The sequence below is a fragment of the Diadema antillarum genome, unplaced genomic scaffold, assembly GCF_040938485.1.
Source record: "Diadema antillarum isolate AM-2024a unplaced genomic scaffold, OU_Dant_1.0 seq00001410_RagTag, whole genome shotgun sequence".
Classification (NCBI taxonomy): Eukaryota; Metazoa; Echinodermata; class Echinoidea; order Diadematoida; family Diadematidae; genus Diadema; species Diadema antillarum.
In genome coordinates this window covers 606,989-626,412 of record NW_027272164.1, presented here as the reverse complement: position 1 = coordinate 626,412, position 19,424 = coordinate 606,989, and the positions used below count along the sequence as shown (strand labels likewise).

Below are 19,424 nucleotides of genomic sequence, written 5' to 3'. Positions count from 1 at the left end.
GATGAACTGCACTTGATCACGACAACTTGAAAGTTGGCTCAAAGTCATCAAAGCGATAGCACGAGATCACGACATCACTTTGTCGCTATAGCAACAGAGCGGTCTACAACGCACGTATTGTGACGGACTGAGGAACTCAGCAATCCACGCGGATGCTCACTCATGTCATAATATTAATGTTCTTTGAATATGACATGAAATGGGGATAGAATGTTCACATTCACATGCACACTGCCTGTACCATTAGCCTGGAAACATCTATGTTAGTAAACACGAACACATCCAAAATTGGATATTTGAAATTGTACCTGTAATTACTTTGCTTCAATTCCTTCCATTTTTAGATGTTATAAAGTGTTACATTGATTTTTTTTTTTCGTTACACACCCACCTGCTGACACATGCACACATAAACTCTTTAGTACTTCTATTTTCTGTCTCTCCTCCTTCCCTTACTTTCGCTATTTCTCTTTCTCTAGCCCTTTCTATCCTTCTCTCCCCTGTGTCATGTCTCGAGGGTCGAGTATTAACTATTCGCGGTTAATCCGCAGAGTTGCCGTGAAAATGTGCCAATAATCCGACCGCAGCAGGAACCAGAAGTTATCCCCCTCACTTCATCGCTCGGGGACGGATTTTTGGTCTCATATTATAATACAGTTTTTGGAGATATCATAGCTCTCGTCTGAGAGCCAATAGGAGTTGATAGCGATACACATTATTCACCCCAGATGCACAACAAAGGCGTTCTCCGCGACTGTTCAGTTTTTATTTGCTTTATCCGATTCAAATGGACCTGGTTCCATTGATCGTATCCCGAGATGGCAACACTGGCGACTTATAGACAATGGTAGAAGAAGAAAAAAATAAAGAGGAGGAAATACTATGAGCTGGATGTATGGTCCCGAAGAAGAAAACTCCTCTCATAAATAGTCATGATAATATGATGGAAAAGAGTTCATCGAGAGTTCAACCGGGCAGTAAAGACATTCCGTGAGGCTACGTGTTTGTATGTCTGCCTGGCAGAGCAGAGGTGGCAGAGGATAGGTTTGGCGGGTTGCTTCCTGTGGGGCAAGTTGGTTGACGTTAAGTGCCGTGTGGACGCCAAAGGCAAAAAGTCAAGTTCTTGTACACTGAAAGAGTTAAATAAATTGACAGATTCACCCTCCCTTTACCGGTAACGGCGTCAACACACCGGCATCGAACTGGCAAACTGATGGAGAAAACGGTTCAATATTCAGGATCTCACAATGGCTTATTGGGATGAATTTCGGCGCACACTATTCAATAAAAACCACGAAGATTAGCTGCTGAAGGTTTTCTGCGTGTAAACCGCAGAGCTGACCATTCAGCATTAACACTATAAGCTCAGAGTCGCAGGAGTTCATCAAACTGATCCATGATCCTCATTGTTTCCCGAGTTCCGCAGACAACAAGTTCTTATTCCTCACTAGCATGACTGGCCAGACCCTGGACATATGCACAAAAGTGTAGGCCTATCCATGGCTTTTTTTTTTTTTTGGTTCTAAGAGGAAAATTTCCGAAATATTTTACCTCACATGTAGTGTCCAGCTCCAGCGACACTGAAGTGGTCCAGTTATTTGATACAGTCTCACAGAGGCACTCTGCCCCCCAAAGGTTCCCCGAGGTTGTGCTGTCACAAGCCCGATACCACCGTTCCCCCACGCCGCCGGTGACCTCACGATGTAAACAGTGCGCCAGTCAGCCGGTGAAATCCCAGTCAATCAGATTTCCCGTCGTCCCCCGAATAGCGGTCCTAAAAGAGGGGGGGGGGGGGGGGGGGGGGGGGTGAACAGGGGTCGTAATGAATGAAAATCAGCTGTTAAACGCGGGGGAAGTATATCAGGGCATAGCCTGTTTGCAAGTCACTAACAATACAGTGGTAAATTTGCCACCCTTAAAAGAGCTGTAGGTCCATACATTGCAGATGGCAAAAGGGTTTTTTTCTTTATCAATTTGCCTCAATACTTTCCTACTAAAATTTGCATTACTTTCTCTCTCTCTCTCTCTCTCTCTCTCTCTCTCTCTCTCCCCCTCTGTACTGTGTGTAACGTGTCATTCCCGATGCTTGCTCATCAAAATGTGCCTTATTTTGTGCGTGTAGAATACGTGTGTTTGCATGTATCTATGTGTGTATATGACATGTGTGATTATTAATCGCTCAGATTTGTTGTAAAACGACTTTCCATGCAGTTGAGCAAAACTGTACAATATTCTACACACAGTGTTCAAGATGACCTCAATAAATGGAGCCTATTCTGACGAAAAATGGCAGAATTTGCATCCCAATCGGTCATAATATAAGAAAGTTATAGGGACGTTTACATTTTCATATGTTTTTACGAAACATCGCAATAACGGGAACAACCAAACACAAGAACTGAAAAGGGAGTGGTGTTTGGGTCATCCAACGACACAGCCCATAGATTTGACATTGTAAAAAGGTCCATGTGTCTTGCACTCCACGAGTCATGAGTTTGACACTATATAGCATGGCCGGCGGAACGGGGGGGGGGGGGGGGGGGGGGGCTCGCCCCCCCCCCCCACTTTCTGTGCACCATACAAAGGAATACATAAGATGTCACCACTTTGGGTCCCCACTTTTTTTTTAACCCCGGAAGTGCGTAAGTGGCACTAGAATGAGATATACAGAGGCCTTGAAGTGTTAGCGCGGTAAGGTTGTGTTTTTGCCCTGAAGACCTTTTTTTTTTTTGGTTCTTCTTCTTCTTTTGCTTGATAGGGAGAAAGATGATCGGAAGATCTTTTTGCTTGTCAGCTGAAGAAACCCAGAAGTGGAGTGCCCCCCCACCCCCCTCCCTTTTGAAAACGCTCCGCCGGCCCTGCATAGGTAATAATGCCCATGAGTCCGACACTATAGGCAAACAAAGCACACGAGTTCGACACTATAGGTAAAAATGCTTTTAGCTAATACAAGTAAAAGCATGTTCCCATACCAGATACTATATATCAGAGTTAACATTTGGTTCTTTTTTATAATGAGCGGTTTCAAGACAAGTTTTGTATTTACAGCTGAAATACGAGACTTTTTTGTTATGTCTGTATTACTATGAAATGAATAAGAAATTGTGAGAGAATGACATCGTCAACTTGCTGATTTGAATATTTATAAGGACTGGTCAAGAAATAGTTCTGAAAAATGTGAAATTTCAAGATATCACATCTTCCTTATTTCTTATCCGATTTTTGTCAAGGGAATGTTTTTCTCTTTCTTTGGAATTTTATTTGTTTTGGGGTGGATTTCCTCTTTAAGGGGCCATAACTGGAACACGATAAGAATTTGACGGGAAGGATACAGTTGTTTTTGTTTATCTCATAAAAAAAGTCAAGCAGTGAAGGTTTGAATGTGGGTCATTGAGTCAGTTATGACACAATATCATGAAGGTGCTCCTAATATTACTATTTTCTGTAAAAATGTGTAAAACTTCGAATTCCACCTTTTCATCTCATTCATTGGGCGAGTACAATAAAACATCCACCTTTATTTTTGATCGTCTTTACTCTATTTAATAACGGTAAGCTTTTAAAAAGGCATTCAGAGGTGACCAAACTACATAAGCCTCCGCAGACACAATCGCTCATAATGATAAAGACATTATAGGCCTATAACAGAATTCAGCGAATGCGGGAATATTATTGGAACGGTTCGAGGGATATCAAGCAGTCCCTTGAAAAGCTACGAACTTTAATTGTATTAACATTTTGATCAATTCTATGTGCTGCCCTCTTAAGACAGGAGCTGTACAACGATTCGTGATGTCACAGCGGCAACAGAACGAGAATGAAAATGGCGCGCCACAGCCATGACAGCCAGTGCCGTATATTAAGAGAGTCTGGCCAACTGCTAATTTGGACGCCATGTCGTTACCGCGCGTATTACGCGTCACATGATTAGCGTGTACGCTCAGACGTAACAAAATAACCAAGCCAAATAAGGGGCAGTTAACAATGGGCATTGCGCATGAGCGCACTTCAGTAACGACATGGCGCCTGTAGATCACGGGACCAGCTTTTGACCAATCACAGGCTTCAAAACACATAAGCCAAAACCCGAGTTGGCCAGACTCTCTTAATATACGGCACTGATGACAGCTGGAAGTCAAGCCCCGTTAATAGGCAGTGAAAGTATTTCACCAAAGTCTGATAGACAGCAAAGTCAGATCGCGGAATCAAAGAAAACAAGACAAGAATAAAACAAAAACAACCCCCTTAAAAACAAAGAAGGTGATTGCCAGTATAGGCCATACCATAATACATGCCACAAGCAGTAAACAAAACAAAACAAACTCAGACATGACTATTGTCATTATATTGTAATGATTTAACGTCGTTCATTTTCGTCATTGTGAGTGGCAATGACTAATATAATGACTGACAAAATACTAAGATTCGAAATCAATTTTGCGAAAACAGATAATCCAAACAGAAATTTTCTTCAATAAACACCGATAACTGACTGAGCTATGAACGTCGCCGTAGGAGTTCAGAATAATCTGTGATCGTGTCAACATTCTAATCTGTCTGTTAGAGCATCGAGACCAACTTTGTCTTTTCGCTCGGATGTAATGTCAAAGAAGCGATAAATTCAATTTATTTCAGATTTATTTCATGTTTATCGTACATCAAAGCAATAAATCAAAAGCAATAAGAATAGAAGCGTCGGGCAAGGCCTAAATCATATCGCCTGTCTATCAAGGGATTCCGTTGTTGTAAACAGCAGAATCGAGGTGCATAAGAAATAATCTTCTCGCTTGTTTTATAATGACTCTGATAGGATGTGTCTCAGAAAATGTGTCCAGGTATATACTTGAAATGTGAAAATTACTTTGACCTACAACAGTGTACAAAATAACGTTAATTATAAATTTATTTCTTTTAAATGATTTCCTTTAATCTCGAAAATAGCTCAGGCGATTTCATCTCCAACAACACAAAACATTTATATACACAACATAGTAACACAAAGTCAGTACAGTGTTGTAACAGAGAAAATGCTACATGTAAACTGATAATAATCACTTTAGCCTTTCTGATTATGCCGAATTAGAATAAAAATGGTTGGACACTTGGAAATGGAGGAGACTGCTGAAAAGCAAAGCTTGTAATTTGCAGTCTCCTCGTGGACAATAACTTCAGGGCCGGCGCAGTGTTTTCAGAAGTATGGGGGCCCACTTCCGGGTTTCATACTTCCGGGTTTCTTCAGCTGACAAGCAAAAAAAAAAAAAATAAAAAAAATAAAGAATAAAAAAAAAAGGTCCTCAGCTCATTCTCTCCCCTCCCATTTCCGGGTGTTATAAGAACAAGGTCTTCAGAGAAAACACATAACCTTACCGCCGCCATACTTCAAGATCTCTATCTATTTCTATTTTAGTGCCACTTACGTACTTCCGGGTTGAAAAATGTGTGGGGGCCAAAAGTGATGACACCTTATGTATTCCTTTGTATGGTGCACAAAAAGTGTGGGGGCCCGAGCCCCCACGGCCCCCACGGCCCCCACGGCTGCGCCGGCCCTGAACTTATTACCGAATTGAACTAATAAAACTACGGAAAATTGCCAAAAAAAGGAAACATTTGTAATTATATACACACACAGACAAACACACATACACACAAGGAAACATCATTGAATCAACCATGCACCCCTCCCCCCCCCCCCAGGAAAAAAAAAATCCGATCGTTGTTCGATTGCAGCAAAAATCATTTGATGCAAAGATATAACCATTTTCTTTTGTTTCAAGTCAAACTTGGTAGGAAACAGCAGATATTTTGAACAGCCCATAGAACCCAATTAGAATCCATCAACTGTATAGCGCTGCGTCTTTGAATAGATAATATTTGTTTCGGAGGCCATTATGTTCACTGATTGTCTAATTAGGCTATAGCTTGCAATACATTCTGCGAACCATCTTGCAAAACTTATGACGCAGGCAAACACTACATTCATTGTAATGATTTGCGTATATAAAATAATTTTCTGACGTTTGACAAGTTTACCGGAACTGAGGTTGATCTCATTTGCGAAATTATTATGCATTACCTAGGCAATACTGTCACCTGCTCACAAAAACGTATGTTTGTTCAAACTCGGTAAAATGACAGTGACATGTACGTGTAAATTTGAACAAAATCTAATCTTTCTTTGCCTCCAGGATACATATCAAATCATACTCTGTATGATAATATTGATAATTATAGAGAAAATTTATTAATGCATTCAATACTAAACAGTGAAATGGATGCTTGATCAATCAGTCATGGTCACATGATATTCGCAAGTTTATTCTTTGTTTGACACTGAATTCCATAATGAAAAATATACGAAGTTGTGACGTCGGGCAAGCATTGATGATATGCATTATATCACTTTGAAAACGAGTGAAGTGCCCTATAATGCCTAACCAAATGAGAGAGAGAGAAAAAAGGAAAGGTCAAAATTTAATTTGTACCAATGTGCACAATAATGAGCTAATAACGAACTGTCTTAATATTCCTAACTGGGGCAGTGGTAACTGAAACATAATAAAGTTAGGACAGAACAATGCAACGTATATATCTTTATCATTATATAATCATAAGATGTTATATTTGTATATTTTATTTGATTATCAATATCATAAGGCCTGCGACAAACGAACAAACAAACTGAAAAGAGCGACAAAGGAAAATCATAAATGTCTCAAAATTACTAATTCTATCTTACTGATTGTATCTCTTCTACTGTATTCCCAGCTTATCATATTACTCCGGTTATAATAGTCCTACTGATTAAGATTTTGCTTGGCTTTTGTGCTCTCGCTATTGTATAACCCACTCTTTTGTCTAGGATATGTCATGATTTTATTTGCACACACTCAAGCACACTAGCCGGTTATATAAACCGAGACCTTGAACAGTGTGTGGGTGATTGTGGACAGAATGATAACGAAATAATATTCCAAAATGATATCTGAGCCTTCGGAATCAAATGATTCCAGATTTAACCTGAGGCAAGGGAGATGACATTCTTTTCCTCCATACGTCATTCATCTGGGAAAAGGAATGTGCTCAAAATAGTACCGGATAAAATAATAGTTGACCACGCATAGATATGTGTTCTATGATAATTATAATAACGGCATGTGTGTGAGTGCTATCTTGTAATACTAGTAGTGTGCATGTGTTGTGGGTGTGCGTGATGTTATAAAAGAGTTGAATACAAACACGTCTTTTACTGGTACACACGGCACCGTCCAGTTAGTAGGGGGTGTCCTGACTGTACATTGTAGTTGTATTTTCTATTAATTTTTGCAAAGTCTACGTGAATGTCCATCGCACGCACAGTCCACCTACGCGATGTCGATAGAGGGCAGCAAAATTATGTGCTATTTTTGTACATTTTCTGAAGTCCGACGTCAATGGCTGGATAACAATAACATATTTTTTTCAGTCAGATTTCGATGAAGGCATAGCAGCTCTTCCGGAACGAATAAAGCCCTGCTCAGGAGAGGAACGAAATCCCAACATGGAAGAGAAGAGAGCTAGTGACCCAGAAGAAAACGCCATAAGAATAATTGTGAAGACGGAGCCGCCAGATGAAGATATACAGGCAAGAATACCAGTCCCATGTGTTATAAAATACGTTAGTGAACATAGATCAATTAACTCTCTGGGTGAGTCTGGTTAAGGTTATATTTCTGTTTAGAGCTAGAATCCAACGTTTATAGATTTATCATTCTTTAAAACTTGGATCACAGAGTAAAGAATACATTTAGTTGTCATCTGTCTCTTTCCACAACTCCCTTCCGATTAAGATTGAATTATTAGGCCTTATGGTTGATTATATTTGAAGAGGGCTGAGGAGTGAGGTGAATCTGTTACTAGTGTTAGTGTAAACTTATACACAGTGTTTAGAATACCCATGCATGGCCATAATACACAGCATGCTAGCATAAAGATACACGGATGCATGGGCCATGCATCTGTGTATCTTTATGCTACAATGTAGCATGCTGTGTATTATGGAATACATACGTATTCATGGTAAATACGTACAAATGTGCAAGTGGGTCTAGAAATCAGGTTTAGTGCAGGCCATTTTTCTTTATACAATCAATTGTGCACTGTAGAGTGTAGATGGGTAGTCTGCAGATTTGCTTGAGTCTGATCTGAAGATAATTCATGACTAGAGTAAAGTACCGTAGTTATGGGTAAACTCGGCCTAGCGGGTAAAGTCGGCCGCCAGCGCGTACAGTACAATTTTATGTACTGTGCGCGCTGGCGGCCGACTTTACCCGCTAGGCCGAGTTTACCCATAACTATGGTACCCCGTTTGCAGCAGTTTAAGGGTTTTTCCCCACTGTAAACAAATCAGGCAAATATTTTCAACCATTTCATATGTCATAGACAAGATTATTCATAAACGTTATTGTTATCATTAAAAAATTGACCAATGACAAACGCAGTTTTCATGATTTACCAGGCCAAAACCCGCCACAATTTTCACCGATATGCGCCGTAGTAGCACTGCTTGCGGCACAATGTACAATTCCTATGCAATATGCGCGTGCTCCGTGATCTTCAGCTGAACGCCTTCACATGTCTCGCGAACATTGCATTAGCTCCAATTCCCATTGCAAAAGCACATGAAAATAGCGGGCGTGCATGCACCGGCTGCAAACAGGGATCGCAATTCTGGCGGTGTTGTTGATGTCTTTCTCGTGTTTTTCTCAGTTTTTTTTATGGTAACAATACTAACATCCACTTTCCAAAAAAAAATGGCAGCCCACATCGGCTAGCGAAAGTTCTATTTTACGTGCGGATATGTTTTCAAAGTCCATGAACATTGGGAAAACAACAAAAAATCCAGTTTCTTAGACCCTTGTTTCTTAACTGTTATGTTAAGAAGTAGGAAATTAAAATTTTGGATGCGATATGTTGTCATTTACGTGAGAAAATTTCACTTTTGTCGGAGATTGTGCCCATTTTATCGGTTGATTGGTAGTGTGCATGTACAGAGTGTGCCGCTGTGTTCAACGGTATATTACCAAGTATGTTGTACCTGCCGTGAACGGGCGCACGGTAGTACTGCCACAGTTACTCTATAGCCGTGAGCTACATGTAGTGTGCATTAGACCTACACATGTCGTAGGGCTGACTGTATGTCTGAGTAAGCACTCTGTAGTAGGTGATCATATGTTTTTTGGAGGTGCTGATATTTTTCCCCATGCATGTATTTTTGTAGATATACAATTACAAGATCACTTTATCTGTCATTTTGTTTGTATGCAGAGCAAGTGCTGTCATATTGTTGTTTTTGTGTATATACTCATGAAATGTGGGATTTTGTAATCTCCTGAACATTGCTCGCAGCTTGCCATCAACGTATTATCAGCAGGATAGACAGCAGCCCAAATATTCCTTGATACATTGTACACATCATATAATAGTTCTCACTAATCTATACTGTATCACTAGTTGTTGGTGTTGTTGTTTTTAAGACTGGCTTGTCTCCATGCCTTTAGTGACAAAGGACATCAAATACTGTAAAAGTGGATATTTTTGCGCGACTAATTTTTCGCGCTTGGCCGTGTCAGAAGAGTTTCGCGTGTTTTTCATTCCGCGGAATCAAGACATCACGCACAGGAACAAATGGCAAACAAAAATATTCGCGTGCTTTTATTTTCGCGCTAGTTTCTGGTTGCCAGCGCAAAATGCGCGAAAATTTCAACACCGCGAAAATTTCCACTTTTACAGTAACATGTTCAAGTTTACAAAATTTGCAGAAGAAAATGTCTGTTTTTGTTATCTAAATCCTTGAGAGTATGGTATTTGACACTGCATATTCCCTTAGTGAATACTGTTTAGATGCAAACAAAAAGTGCACATTGTTTCCTTTGAAAGTTTTTTTATCTTTGATATTATAGCAACATCTTAATTTCTATAACTTTTTTTGATTGACATGTAATGAAATTAATCTGGATTTAGGAAAGAATTTAGGATTTTTTTTCTCCAATTAACCTGTTCTCACATTGTTTGAAACACTTGTTTTAGAAACACATGATCTGCAAATAAGAGCTGTGCTTGCTACATGTGTGAGAGTGTGTTACAGCGATGTATACGGTGTAATGGCAAATTGGTTGATATTAGCACAACTGAATCTCTGATGTAGGAAATTTTATGGTGTCAATCAAAACATCATCAAGGGATGTTTGGAGTATTGTGTTTATTGCAGTAAAAGCAATTTGATTATGATTGTACTAATAGTCATAATGATGATAGAATGATGATACAGTATTGGTCACTGCTCATGCTTCCTTTTTAAAAAATTATTATCATAAAGAATTCTCAATATATGTCTTAAAATGGTTTAATTATTATGATGACTAACAGCTCATACAGTAGTTTTCAGAAAGTTTAGTCTATATGAAAGTGAACGGCAGACTGCTTCTACTAAAATTAAGATATGGATTTGTATTCAGATATCATAATTTTATGCATTCATCTTCATTTTATGAGGTAAATGCTTGAGGCACTTGCAGTTCAATATCTGGGCCTGCCTGAGCTGCCCGTCATACAATGTGTAGCAAAGCTCATGCATGCAAACAACCAGTACAACTGTGAACTGCAGTGTTCTTGAGATTGATATTGGTAAGATGAAATGCTATAAACTATCGGTAAATATTTTCTGATGTCATGTCAGAGAGGTAATTTTGTTAATGGAACAATTCCATGGTTTACCATTGTATTTAAATTATTGTTATTACTATTATTTTTAAAGCCCAACCATCATTGGTTCCTACAATGAGTATGTTAGTATTAAAGTTTGTTGAATCTATTTTCCAAGTACAATGTATTTGATTCAGCAAGCCTCTGCCAGGTAGAATGTACTGTATGCATCCCTATCGCCTATGGTGTTTAAAAATACATTGTAGGTTCAGATGTTGATGAGCTTGTTGTCATACATGTGAATGCAGTTTCTTGGAAACATTGATCAGTGACGTTGTAACTGTGTAGAGTATTGTTGGCAGGGGTAAACTGTAGTCAAACTAGCCAAATGTGCCATCTATAGTATTATTCAGTGTTTTTGTACATGATACAGTATACATTCTCCTGTTGAAATGAACGTGATATGGATGACAAAATTTTGTTTCAACAACTTTAATATCATGGTCCAAAAAATAACATGATTATAATTTATATTATAGTAAATACAAAATACCGGTACACATTTTATTTGTTAGGCTACAACAAAATTTGGATATTTGTTAAAGAAAAATAAAAGGCTGGTCCTGATGACTTTGTTACATATAGGGAGACCAAGAATTGCCCATACTGCCCAACTCTCTTGTGATATATTTACACCCAAGGTTAGGATTAGGAAACTGTAACAAACAGCATTCAATCATTGTAATGCTGGCATAACTTGATCATGAATAGCATTATAAAAGACTTACTTATATTTTGATGGCTGTTTTCATGTACCCAAGCGAAGACAAGCAAACAAAAACAAAAACAAACCAAATGGCAGGAAATATGGACTGAGAATAACTTGTATTGTGTAGCAAACCATTTTTTTTTTTGTAGGTTGTTTTCACATTGTACTGTAGGCCATGGTACCAGCAAGATATGTATTTAGTTCAAGTAGCATTTTAGTGCATGAATTATCAGGGTACCTATTGAATGACCTATGCTATTCTTTTAGCTTTGTTAAGCCTTTGTCAAACACAAGTGCAATCACATAACAGTTGTCTAGGGTCTATACCTTACAGAATGTGTAGTTGAACAATCTGGAGTTTTGTAATATGAATGGAATACATGTAACCATGCATCACAAAACCAACAAAACGTTTCAGTCACTGCTGGATGAGAAGACTACTACAGCTTGTGATGTCACAAATGTGTACAATGATAGAAAGAAAATATAAAGAAAATTCAACATGTAGTCACTTTTCTGGCATAGTAAAAGATTCTATTGAAGTGCCTCTTTCTGAATATTACCCTTAACATACATGTACACCAGTAACAAGTCAAGAAAATGTGCACTTTTTTTCCCAAAATAAAATTTTGAGAAATTCTCTCAATATTTTCCTTTATAATAAGTGTTTTTCGCATGTGACATCATACACTATTGTAGTCTTTTCATTCAGCAATCAACTTGTGAATGGATTGTCCAATTTTCCCCCAAATTTCACTGTATGCCATTCATTTGATGATTTATGTTTTGTTTTGTGTTTTGCCACCAAAAGGACTACGCGGAAGACACCATGAATGAGCTACTGGCAATCTATGGCTACAACGAAAAGGTGGAGCATGGAGTCACGCAGAACATCCAACTGGGACCAAAGTACAGAAAAGGAGGTATGGATATATATTGGATCAAAAGTGTCCAGCTTCGCAAATGTCACACCCTTTCAGGTAGTGATGGTACTGTAGATTGAAAGGCAGTTCTTCTTTTATAATGCTTGCTCTTCCTTCGGATGCTTTTCTTTGCATGCAGACTGAGTGTTGATATGAAAACTGAAGTTGCCAAATCAATGTTTTCACAGATAGAGGAGAAATCCCCTTCTCTGCTCAGACTGAAAGTAAAATATGTCTACATGGCAATGACTCTGTTATCAGAAGCAAAAGCCAAGCACTAGAACTCAGCTGATGCACAGAAGTGATACAGGTGCTCTCAAGGCTGTACTGTAACATACAAATTTACTGAATGCAAGACAAGGCTTACAAACAAATTAGCAGTTGATTGACAAATTGCCCCACATTGATGTAAATATGCACTGAATTGATCAGTGTTTTAGTAGTAGCCATGATAAAAAATCATGGGCGTACATACTCGAGCAGGATTCGAACCTGCGACCTCCTGATCTCCGGACAGGCGTCATCTCGACATCTCGATGGAATAATTTCCTGAATTTGAAAAATTAGCAATTATAGCTGACCACTTTAACAACAGCGATTCATACACGTAGCTATTAAAGCTGGTGATGTAATGTGCTGTGTGACAACTCGATTCTGTTGTTTATGGCAAGCAAATGCAATATTTTCTGGATCACAAAGCTTGGGTTGGTACTTAAGCCTCTGACCTGTCACTACACACATCATAATCAAGCAGAGCAGAATAATTAGCATCCATAACACTTTCCAAGGTGGTCACAGACCACATGTCCCTTGTGTGGAGCTTGTAGATTCTACCTCAAAGTGTCTGACAATGTTCTGTTTACAGTGAGATGTTATACTTGCAAGCCCTTCCATTCAGCTCTGCCCTGCCTTGAATGAAGAGGTTACAGATGAGAGAGTTGCAGATGTGAGAGTCACAACTCATGCATGTAAAAGATCCCACTTCATTAATTCATCGTAAAGAGCAGGGTGTTTAACCAGCTGAAGTGGTTCCACCTCCATCCAACTGGACCCCATGGAAGACCAGCTTTATGTAGCTGAATATGGGCTATCCAGCCATCTTCTCAGATGGAATTGAACAAACAAACAAACAAACAGTATTAGACATGTGCCTGCCTAATAGCGTCCCTTTTGCTTTGGAGAATAGTCCCCATGTATGTCAGTGTATTTCAACGTGGTTATGTAAAACAATGTGTTAGATCATGTTACCAATGATCAAGAGCAACTAGGTTACCAGCAAGATTATGCCCAAGCATTCACAGACTTCTTTGTTTATGTTGGCCACATCTGACTACGTACACATTGTAGCAGAGTTGTAGACGTGTAGGCAAAATGGGTTCCTTGACAACAAATGAGAAATGCAGTGTGTGTGTTGTGCAGGGATTTATAACAAGTTGTGTGAAATCAACAGAAATGTTAAAGTTATTGCCCTTTTTCTTGAATGTGCATTCCTCTCCCTCCTCCACAACCCTACCGCCAAGCCCCTCCCCTTTTCCTCTCCCCTCTCCTCTCCCCTCTCCTCGCCTTCCCCTCTTTTCAAATGCGATTCAGTTGATGTTATGCCGACTTCTTTCCAATTCACTGCCAGCCATACCATTACTACTCCCTTGAATTTAAAAAAGCTGGTCTTTTGTAAAAAAAAATGATAATAATGAAAAAAATCATCCAAACAATCTGCTGTACAACATTGTTATAAGAAACAAAAGTAATGTACATTTGTAGAAACAGATGTAGTGAATGTGTATATTATGCACACATTCATTCATGTGGAGCATCAAAGTACACAATGCCAAACTGAGCACTGTACGTTCATCCAAGGCAGCTGTCCTTCAAATTTCCTGGTACTACAGGTCATACAGGTTGTTTTGTGGAAAGGAGCTTTTTGCTGGTTGAATATACAGTAGACTTTAAATCGTTTTGCCCAGGGCATCACTTTCTTCCATGCAATAGAGATTCAATAGACCCTCGTTTTGTGTGCTCTTTTTTGTGTTGGTCAAAACAAAGTACTCTATTATCTGAAATGTATGTTTTATTATGAAGCAAACAGGTAATACAAGTTTGTACTATCCCTGGCGCTGCATGGCTATTTTGCTTTGGGACAACACGTGCTGTATGTGCTAGTATTCTGTATTCTACATGAGAATCATCTGTACCGGTAGTCATTGTATTGCAAAATAGCCAGGCTATAAATGGTTGTGGTCACCCAGTTGTATCATTTGCTCTTCACTGACCAGGAGAGAGGGGGCTGCGGAAGAAGGTGCTGGCGGCTCAGCGCAGCAAGGGTGAGGCCGACTACCCGACGTCCCGTGAGGTCACCCCAGTGTCCGGCTCGGAGCCGCAGTCGGCGGAAGAGGAGCCCAACTCGCCCACCAGCTCTGGAGCTACTCCAGGTGAGACTCTTTTGTCCCTTTAACCCTTTCTGTGCCAGAGACTTTTGGACAGTGTGCACAATGCTATGGATTTTCTGTGCCAACCGGCACTCAAAACACACGCAGGGTTTAAACAGCGTTCAAGCTCTTGGGAGCAAGATCAGGAGCATCGTGCACAACATACATGTACCACAGCGGCGATCAAGAGGACAAAGGCAAATTCATGTCCTTCACTGCTTCTGCAAGGGCTTGAATGATTTCAAAGGATTTCATCAGATGATATGTGTTGTAGTGTATATAACAAAGTAATTGATTTATATGACTTGGAACAAGAGAAGGGAAGGCAAGCATGGTACATAGGGTACATGCCTCAAGGTGATTTGAGGAACCAGCATGGTACTTCATTGTTGAATTTGTTTGGTTTTGTAAATGTTTATTGTCATAAAGTAGCTTTCAGTGGCAATGCCATAGATAGTATTTCATTTTATATGCAGTGTGTCCATGCAAACCAGAAATGTAGGAGAAAGTAGTTTGATGGAGTATTCTGATGCAAAAGAATCTGTGCGGAATTAATATGTCTTCAAACCCAAAACAGTGATACATGTAACAGTTTAAGTCTCCTCTTCTGTTTCCATTCACAGAAATGGCCGAGATTCCCCAGGAGGAGAGGCATTTCAGCAACAAGGATCACATCATCTGTGCATGGTGCAAGAGCCCCGGCCGCAAGCACTACACCCTCAACACTCAGGCCGAGTCCAAGGCCTTCTGCAGCGAGCGCTGCTTCGCTGCCTGCCGCAGGGCGTACTTCAAGAGAAACAAAGTTTGCGACTGGTGTCGGCACACCAGACGCATGCAAGAGTACATCTACCTGATGGACGGGGACCAGCGGTTGCAGTTTTGCTGCTGCAAGTGCATGAATCAGTACAAGATGGACATCTACTGCCGGGAGAATCGCAAGATATCCGGGAAAGTGACCCAGGAGGATATGAGTTGCAGGCGGAAAAATGGCTCCACCCCCGAGTCACCCACATCTCAGCAGGACCAGTGGCCACAGCCTCCTCCTCAGCAGCAGCAGCAGCAGAGTTCCTCCACCCTTGCCAGTCCGGACACTGTCTCGCAGCACGCCTCCCAGCGCAACTCACAGCCCAGTCCCTCCAACATTCCCCTGTCCGGGGTGTTCCAGAATCATTCCCACTCCTCCCAGTCGATGCTTGGCCTGTCGGCTCAGCTGAGGCCCAGCGGTGTCTTTGGCGTGCAGACCGTGGTTCCACAGCCGATGGCCTTTCAGCAGATGTTGCCACAAATGCCAATGATGCAGATGGTAGGGGGTGGGGGCATGCCCCTGAACCTGATGTCTGGACTCGGACAGACCCCCATGGGGGGTTCCCACAAATCGAGTAGTCGCCTCAACCAGCAACAACAACAGCAGCAGCAACAGCAGCAGCAGTGGTACCAAGGGTTGCAGGGGTCAAGCAGCTTGAGGAAGATTCGACCCAAACCACATGGCAGCAATGTGACTTCAGCCAGCAGTACTGTGACCTCTGCCAGCAGCAGCGGTGCTCCGTCAGGTAACGACATGCAGCACCAGACGCCCAGTACTTCGGCGACTGGAGGAATCTCTGCCCTGCCTCCTGTGACCGTCATGGTTCCCCACCCCGTCTTTATTCCAATCCCTGTCCCCATTCCCATTCCCATTCCAGTGTGCAAAGAGGCCTTTGAGGCTGCCAAGGAGAAGGCTAGACAAGCAGCAGCCCAGGAGGAGGCAACAGGCTCAGAGGTTCCTCAGCACAAAGAGAGGCCTGCCAAGAAGGCAGCCACCAGTGCATTCACAAACGGGAATGCTCCCCTTCCTTCCTGCAGCAGTACTGGAGCATTTGTGCCCTACCGCACTCACCACATGGACATGCAGGAAAACGTCCCAAACAGTACTGACAGTAGCACCATGGACGCCATGTTGTCCAGTAGCCTTCAGTCCTCTCTCAACATCCCTCCCACGGCCAGCGAGGCTCTGGAGTCACGGTTGAGGCTGCAGGCCCAGAGGCATCCGTCTCACATTAGTACGGCCACAGTGGAAGCCATGCATCGATCCATCAACTCCCGGATGCTGCGACACAAGAGCCTCCAGAGGAGCGCAAGCATGGACTTGAGTTTTGGGCGCTACAACACCCTCTCAGCCATCACAGATTTCCTAGGGGAGAAACATGGCTTTAACCCCCTCATGCATGGCTCTCACAGCAGAAGAGACCTATCTACTGAAGGCAGGGCCCTCAGCACTCGCGCAAGCCATTCCACACTGCCGACGAAAGGCGCCGGGGAGCTCTCCCCGAGCGTCCGCGAGGCGCTGCGGTGCCACCTGACCCGCCGCCTGTCCCAGTCGGCGCTCAACCTCACCGACGTGGGGCGGTTCCCCGAGGAGGACCAGCTGCGGCGGAGCCAGAGCCTGAGCAGACTCCAGGAGGACCCCGACAGCAGCCACCACCGGCACGAGATGGAGGACATCAGCTCCCACACCAGCCTGGAGAAGCTGGCCGACACCAGCGACTCGTCCGACCACGTCGACTCCCAGGGGCAGGCGCAGATGGAGACGGAGGAAGCAGAAATGCAGCCCGCCACCAAGAGGCGGTGTTTTGGCAGTCCCAACCAGATTGACTGAACGGACACCCACGAATGGACAACTGCAACAGGAAATAGTCACGACAGGTGTTACAAACCCACATTCATCCCACTTTTATTGAAGGCAGAAAATAATGTAGTCTATGTTTTTTGTCTTATTTATGAAAAAGTTACTCAGTTTTCTTTCATGGATCAAACTTGAATGTTATGTTTTGTGTCAGAACACTTTCATCTGTTCATGTTCATAAACAGTAGCATTTTTAAATTTTATTTCACCAAATGTCATGCACACAGTGGAAATGTCAAGAATGGTTTATTCTTATTGTCAAGTGCCAGTGTTAAAGTTAACCTTTTATGGGAGGGGGAAGCAGCTCAAAATGAAATGTACTTTAAATGCTGCATATGATCACTTCAAATAAGTTTTCTTCTACATGGAAGTAAATGTTCTTCTAAAAGCTCTCTTGAAAGCATACTGTACTACTCTATAAAGCTCGACACATTTTTAGAGATAAAGTCAGCCATGAAGAGATTGGGCGACAAGTCTGCAGGTAGTGGCTCTGAATTATTTGAATCAGGCTGACAGCAGAGTAAGCAAGCTATGAATTCACTGAGTCCACTTTGGGGACAATCTGTGGCATTTCCAAAATTATAATTAGTCAAATGTGATTTTCAGATTGTATAAATAATGCAATATACGACCTAATTTATCAGGTCCGCATGTGCATAGATGGCATTATATCTGGATATGGAAAGCTATTGCGACTTGCTATCTCCTTATGGCTGTTTTTAAGTAGTGACTAAATCAGTGTACACTGCCAAGATTGTTTGGTTAAATGTCTTTAAAAAAACAGAAAATAACACCTCTTTTGTGTGTGTTCACCTGCTGTTATTACTTTTGTGGTAGCTATTGGCACCATTCGATTTCCTTACACAGATATTTGTACTAGGGGCATAAGCACTCTTGCGGACAGACACGCGCCTAATTCTCACATAGAGTAGAAAGCACTGTGGAGGAATGTGTGGTCTAGTTCTTGTTACAGTTATGTTCAGTTAGATTTGGTTGGGATGTACTGTGTTTGTCTCATGATTTGTTTCAACTCAGCTACTGCTGCTATTGAAGACAGTGGCAGAAGATAAACTGTTCCCCCGAAAAAGCAGCATGAATTTGTTAATGTTTATTTGATTCATTTTCAGAGTGGTAGCCCAGACTTGCCTGCCCCTACTTCCCCCACCCTCCCCCAGATTTAGGGGAATTTTGCAAATATGTAATAAACTTTAAACATCTCTTAAATTGTCAGCGGAAGTCAACACCAAGTGCCGTTTTCCAGCTTTACCAGTGAGGAATGGAATGAGTTCATCTTGATATTTCTTTTACTGAGTTTGTGAATCGTTGATCTGTGTGTGATTGTATTTCAAGTTTTCACTTTGTTAGCTAGTCATCAGGTGAATGCGGAAACTGGTTCAACAGGAAATCATATTTCAACATGAATCATGCATTTTATGCTGAGCGCAGATTAAAGCTCAAGATGGATCTTCATTATCATATTTTTCATTATTTTTTTCTGTCATTTTTATATATTCTCTGGATGCCTAAATGTTAAGGCTATTTCTATAGAGTACCGAAGTGATAATGTCAGTCTTGCGTTATAGCTTGGGTTGGAACCAGGTGCGTGCATAAACATTTGAACCAGGTAAGGCTGTTTAGAACCAGTTTCCATGGCAGTGAATAACTATGATATCAAGCTTAAATACTCTTACGAGAAATCAGTTCTCTCAGTTCTGTGTGCTTGTGTAGTTCCAGATATATGCGAGACATTGCTCAAAGACCTATTTTGAAACAAAGTTGATACATTCACCTATAATGTTGATTACCTTTAAGATTTTATGTTTTATGTCACTCTGCTGGAGTTGTTTCTGGCTTGTTTAATGTTACACTCTACTCAGTCCACTCGACCTGGATAGTCACAGCACTTTTAGTTTGTTTTTTTTTCTTCTCTTTGTACACGTAAGCGAAAGCAAACCTTATATTTT

At 41.2% G+C, this 19,424-nt stretch overlaps 1 protein-coding gene across 1 annotated transcript; it reads left to right on the top strand.

Moving 5' to 3' along the window:
• Positions 1-7,437: 7,437 nt before the first annotated feature.
• Positions 7,438-17,576, top strand: LOC139709156 (uncharacterized). Its single transcript, XM_071621113.1, has 4 exons — positions 7,438-7,621; positions 12,261-12,372; positions 14,649-14,801; positions 15,422-17,576. Exons 1-4 carry the CDS (start codon positions 7,538-7,540, stop codon positions 17,431-17,433), a joined length of 2,361 nt encoding a protein of 786 aa, XP_071477214.1. The 5' UTR covers positions 7,438-7,537; the 3' UTR covers positions 17,434-17,576.
• Positions 17,577-19,424: the final 1,848 nt, after the last annotated feature.

Bases quoted from the DNA above. Each gene is read 5' to 3' on its own strand.
- LOC139709156 (XM_071621113.1), top strand. From the start codon at position 7,538: ATGGAAGAGAAGAGAGCTAGTGACCCAGAAGAAAACGCCATAAGAATA. The intron at 7,622-12,260 runs GCAAGAATACCA...TGCCACCAAAAG, and splicing joins CGCCAGATGAAGATATACAG to GACTACGCGGAAGACACCAT. The intron at 14,802-15,421 runs GTGAGACTCTTT...TTCCATTCACAG, and splicing joins CAGCTCTGGAGCTACTCCAG to AAATGGCCGAGATTCCCCAG.